Below are 6378 nucleotides of genomic sequence, written 5' to 3'. Positions count from 1 at the left end.
CCTCCCCGTACCATCCTCTGGCTAGTCCCAGTGCACCAGCCCCAAGCATCCAGTATCATGCATTTAACCTGGACTGGCAATTCGTTTCATATATGATATTATACATGTTTCAATGCCATTCTCCCAAATCATCCCACCTTCGCCCTCTCCCACAGAGTCCAAAAGACTGTTCAATACATCTGTGTCTCTTTTTCTGTCTCACATACAGGGTTATCATTACCATCTTTCTAAATTCCATATATATACTTTCTTATAAAGAACTAATTTCTAAAGAATGTATTAAAACAATAATCATATTTTAATAAACATTTAAAATATGAATATGAACATTATATTAGTTTTAATTTTCTATTATTTTACATAGAATATGCATTAATAAATTAGTAGTATCAAAATTATACATAAATATTAGATTTAAGTAGGTATTAAATGATAACAACTAAAAGATAGTAATAACATGGCATTACAAGCTGCTTCAAATATAGTTCAAATATAAGGTTACTTTTAGGCTTGACTAACTAGAACTGAGAGATAAACAAATTAAAAATGTGTCTCAATTTCTTTTACATGTACAAAGAAGGTGAGATTCAAAATAAATCTCTATAGAAGAATATAAATAAAATTAAAATTCTAGCACAAAATTTGTGTAAAAATAAAGCTTTAAATAAAGATTAGTGTTGTAGAAATTAGAGGAAAAGCACAGGAAATATGTATTAGAACTACATTGGATATGCTGTTGTTGATTGATGGCTTTTGTTTATCTTCTTTATGTATAGTGCAAATCATATTCATTTCTTTGAGAAAGAAACAACTCTGTGTATCATATTCATGAAGGCTTTCTTCACTTGTTGGTTCCTTAAGGGATAAATGAAAGGATTCAAAAGTGGAGCAACAGAGGTGTTGAGCACTGAAATTACTTTGGAAAAAGATATTTTTTGTTTGACTGAAGGTTTAACATACATAAAGATGCAGCTGCCATAAGAAAGGGATATCACAATCATGTGAGAAGAACACGTTGAAAAAGCCTTTCTCCTATGACTAGCTGAAGGAATTCTTAGAATGGTCAAGGCAATACAGGTATATGATATGATCACCATTACCAATGTGATCATCAGTGTCACCGCAGCTGAGATGAATCCCATCATCTCGATTAACTTTGTATCTGAGCCGGAGATTTGTAGGAGGGGAGTGGTGTCGCAATAGAAATGATCAACAACGTTGGAGGCACAGAAGTCAAGGTTTAGGCCATAGAGGAGTGGTGGAAAGATGACAAAGAATCCAGCAAACCGACAACTGAGGACAAGTTGCATGCAGATTTTACTGTTCATGATGGTTGTGTAATGCAAGGGCTTACAGATGGCAACATAGCGGTCATAGGACATTGCTGCCAGTAAGTAAAATTCAGATGCTCCAAGAAGAAAGGCAAAAAACACTTGAGTCACACAACTGTTATAGGAAATGGTTTTGTCTCCTGTTGCCATCATAACCAACAGTTTAGGGATGCATGTAGTAGTATACGAAATTTCTAAAAAGGAAAAATTTTGAAGGAAAAAGTACATGGGGGTCTTCAGGTGAGTATCTACCAGGGTAAGCGTGATGATAATCAGATTGCCAGTGATGCTTAGCAAGTAGGTGAGTAGTAGGAAGATAAATAAAACAATTTTCATTTGTGGGTCACTTGTTAAACCTGCTAGAATAAACACTACCTACCACCCTTGTATGATTTCCCATTCCAGTTTTCTGACAATTGCTCTGAATAGAAGGAAAAAAAAAATGAACCCAAGGGAGACAAACAGGAATAATCATTATTTAAGGTAAAGTTAGGTAATGGCAACCAAATCCAGTATTCTTGCTGGAGAATCCCATGGACAGAGGAGCCTGGTAGGCTGCAGTCCATGGGGTCACTAAGAGTGGGATACAACTGAGTGACTTCACTTTCACTTTTCACTTTCATTCATTGGAGAAGGAAATGGCAACCCACTCCAGTGTTCTTGCCTGGAGAATCCCAGGGATGGGGGAGCCTGGTGTGCTGCCATCTATGGGGTCACACAGAGTTGGACATGACTGAAGCAACTTAGCAGCAGCAGCAGCAAAGCAATTTTTCATGTACAGCAAAACAATGCTCATTCATGTTTTAAAAGTGTTTTATTTTTTCAGAGATAGTAATAGATGCATGTGCAAAATATCTGGATAGATTAATTAAAAGTTCAGCTTGCAGTTCTTTTAGAGAATCATCTATATAACAGTAGTAATTGTTGATAGTTTTTATGTAAGTCAATCAGGGATATAAAGAACTTTTAAAGTATAATAAATGCTTTCTCTCATTATATCATCCAAGAGTTTGGATATATGCCATTTCCTGTTCAATTAAGTTCTCAGAGTAGAATCAAAATTATATATATCATTGAAGCCCAGGTTTCATACACACACACACTATTCATTGTCAATAAACAGAGCTAGGAGAAGGCGATGGCACCCCACTCCAGTACTCTTGCCTGGTAAATCCCATGGATGGAGGAGCCTGGAGGGCTGCAGTCCATGGGATCTCAAAGAGTCAGACACGACTGAGCGACTTCACTTTCACTTTTGATTTTCATGCATTGGAGAAGCAAATGGCAACCCACTCCAGTGTTGTGGCCTGGAGAATCCCAGGGACTGAGGAGCCTGGTAGGTTGCTGTCTATGGGGTCACACAGAGTCAGATGCAACTGAAGCGACTTAGTGGCAGCAGCAGCAGTACATCTTTTCCATTTTACTCAATTAATCAAACTCAAATGCCTGATTTTAGACTCATTTATCTTCATAGCTAACCTGATCTGATTTCATATAAATTAATATGGGGCATTGGAAATAGTCTTATTTTCTGTTCTTGGGTTTCCCTGGTGGCCCAGTGGTTGAGAGTTCACCATGCAGTGAAGGGGACACCACTTTGACTTCGGGTTCAAGAGAATCTCATATGCTGCACAGTAAGTAGGCCCCTGCATCACAACTACTTAGCCTGCACTCTAGAGCCTGTGCTCTGCAACAAGAGAAGCCACTCCAATGAAAAGCCCGTACACTACAACCATACAGAGTAGACCATACTCCCAGGAACTAGAAAAAGCCCACACAGCAATGAAGACCCAGAGTAGCCAAAAATGTGTATGTGTTAGTTGCTCAGTTGTGTCCGACTCTTTGCGACGCCATGGACTGGCTGCCAGGTTCCTCTGACCATGGGATTCTCCAGGCAAGATTACTGGAGTGGGTTGCCATTCCTTTCTCCAGGGGATCGTCCCAACCCAGCAATTCAATGCAGGTCTCCTGCATTACCATGTAAGCCACCGGGGAAGCCCAGCCAAAAATAACTAGCACAATAAATAGAAATTTTTTAAGTCTTATTTTTTGTTCTTTATACTATTTCCATCTCCTCAGTCTCTGATGTAACCTATCATTCCCATTTTGTATGCTAAAACAAAATCTGCAAGTATAGTCTGTAAAGTCAATGTGTGTATTGAGAAATTGCAGTTTTCCTCTGCTGGTTATGATTCTGAGAATGGATGTGGTGGAATAAAGTGAAAAATAAGGAAAAGGGATAGAGAGGCAAAGAGAGAAATATAAATATGGCATCATGAAATTGTATGAAGTGGAGGAAGTTAAGAGAAATATAAATATAATGGTAAAGCTCTATGTAAATCAAGAGAGATAAGAAAAGTTTTTCAGGGATAGGGTAGTGAGTTTGAAGGAAAAATTAAAGTAAGGTTAAAATATGTAAATATTAAAGGAGGAAATTTTTATGAATGAAATTTCTCTCCATCTGCTTATATTTCTTATACTTACCTTTTTGTTCTCTATCTAAAATACAGACTGAAAACATGAACAATTTTGAGAGTAGCATAGTCTAAAAAAAGACGATTAACTGGTAAATTTCAATACATAATGAATCACATAATAGGGTGACACAAATATTGAGAGACACATATGTCCCTATTGTAAGGATATTAAGTGTCTGGGTAATGTGCAATTAAAGAAATACCGTCTATTTACAACTATTCCCCTCACTGGCATATATTGTGAGACAGATTGTTCAGGTTTGTACAGCCAGTAAAAGAGGACATGAAGATTAACTGAAAATGTGTTCTCTCTAAAGCTGTCCTCTTAGTAGTAAAACATTTTTATGAATAATTAGAAGCCAGAATATAGTGTATTTGCTCAAATTCATGTATCAGAACCATACATGTTAATATACATAAATTTATGAATGAAAAGAGATGACATTTTTCTTGGACATTATTTGAACATTCAGAAAATTGTGCAGCAATCTGTTATAATTTTTTTTTTCTCATTTACACAATTTATCATAATGGCAACGATTGTAGAATGCATATATCTAAATAATCTCTTAAGAATTTTATCATGTTACAGCATTCCTTTGTCCAGCTTCACCAATCATATCACAGCAATGATTCCCCAATAGAGACTATAAAAAATTTACATTACAAACCATTAGAAAGAAGGTCTATGAAAATAGTTAGGGTTAGCTGTATTAGATATTGTGAATACCAGCTAAATTACAAAAAAAAAAAAAGAATTTCAAGACTAAATTTTTGTTATGTTGCATTACACTTCTTTCACTGTTTTTCCCTAAATCAAAATTTAAAAGGTTAACAAAAATAAGGTAAAATAGAACTAATGTGTATATACATATACACACATATGTATATAAAAGAAAATATTATCTTTACATTTTAAGACATACCAATTCTTTTCATATGTTGAGTCTTAAATCATTCTGCCAAAAACATTTAAAAATCCAACATCTTCTTTACAGAAGATATATATACATATTCATTCATGTGAAATATCTTTGCCTCAATATTTAGTTTTCATCATCATGCTGAACAGCATACTGATATTTCATTCCTCTCCAAATGCATTTCACTCCACTTCACAATCTGTGATTATAGTTTGTTATGTATATTGCAAAGTTTGAAACAAATTGATTAGAACTTTTAACACAGTTTTTAGGCTACTACTTTAAAGTCCCCATTATATACTGAATACTTTTCTATGTACTACCCAGAGTGCCATACAAATTAATAAACTCTTGACCACATGTAGTGTTTATGCCTTCTGTGTCAAGAAGGAAAATATCTAAAGATGATGGAGAATTCTCAGGAGGATGAGTTTCATGAACACTATTTCCCAATGGACAACAAATTTGTATATTATAAAGTGTTCTCTCTAGGCACTAAATAATTTAATATATATATAGATATAACTGCTTTTAATGTATTTCCAAAGAATTAAGTATAATTTGTTTAATATATTATTGCCCTTCCACACATTCATGTTTTGAAATCCCAGATACAAAGATAAAGATTTGAAAGGAGAAAGAAAAAAGATTATTTTATTTTAATTAGTAATAAATACTAAGAACATTAGATGGAGAACATAGCTTGTTATAGAAAACATTGTATCTTAGGCTAAATGCATAATTATTAACAATTCAGGCATGCCCAAAGAAAAGTTGTTCTTTTTTGTTTTCTAAATAGTGTCTGTGGTATTGTCTAGTAGAATGCAAATTAATAGTTCACAATAACTGAGCATTCTCCATTTCTTCACTATAAATAGAATGTTCATCTATGTGTACATGTAGCTAGGCTTTCTTGCAACTTGTGGTCATTTGACTAAATTCTGTTCAAAAGATGTAAATGGAGATACTTTGTGCAACTTTCATGCATATCCTTTGATAGAAGAGGTTTGTTCTCCTCTTTCTCTTTCCCCACCCCCACTGTTATAATGCAGTTGGGATGGAAGTATTCTGAGACATGAGTATTCAAAATCTCAGTAGGAATGGTGACTCAACAAGACAGAACACACCCAGGTTCCTGAGCCGATCATAGGCTATGTCAGCATAGAAACACAAAGACTTAATGAAGAGTTTTCAGCATACCAGCCTGAATATTTAAACGAGATATAAATAAATTTTTAAATTACTGTGATATTTATCTTTCTCATACTCTACCAAATCTAGGATATCATACAAATCTAAAAATGGTATGAAGTTTTATTCCACTTAGGAGGCAAACAGGTTAGCCCATCACCACTTCACAAATATTGACAAAACAATACCGCATACTGTCACAGAGACAGAAATTTTATTATTCACTACATAGGTGAAAGCATGAGCTTCCTGTTCTCACATTTCCCCTTTTCCTCTAAATTCCATGAGAACCCCTAGTGGATGTTGTTTACAATATGCTCCTCTATCAATAATAACCTTAGTGGAACCCCAAAGTTAGTTAATTCTCAACTTTTTAAAGGGAAAATCTGCCTAAATTTGTCCAATTAGAAGAGAAAGTCTTTAATTTTCTGAAGGAAATTAAAAACCTGCAAAAGC

The 6378-nt window shown here is 34.8% G+C and overlaps 1 protein-coding gene across 1 annotated transcript; it reads right to left on the bottom strand.

Annotated features, from left to right (window-relative positions):
• Positions 1-788: 788 nt before the first annotated feature.
• LOC120857359 (olfactory receptor 6C74-like) lies at positions 789-1731 on the bottom strand. The gene is given in 2 exon segments (XM_040232806.1): positions 789-1709; positions 1711-1731. Coding segments are annotated over 2 exon segments (942 nt in total).
• Positions 1732-6378: the final 4647 nt, after the last annotated feature.

Source organism: Oryx dammah, unplaced genomic scaffold, assembly GCF_014754425.2.
Source record: "Oryx dammah isolate SB20612 unplaced genomic scaffold, SCBI_Odam_1.1 HiC_scaffold_29, whole genome shotgun sequence".
In the NCBI taxonomy this organism is placed as follows: Eukaryota; Metazoa; Chordata; class Mammalia; order Artiodactyla; family Bovidae; genus Oryx; species Oryx dammah.
This window is presented reverse-complemented; position numbering and strand designations above follow the sequence as displayed.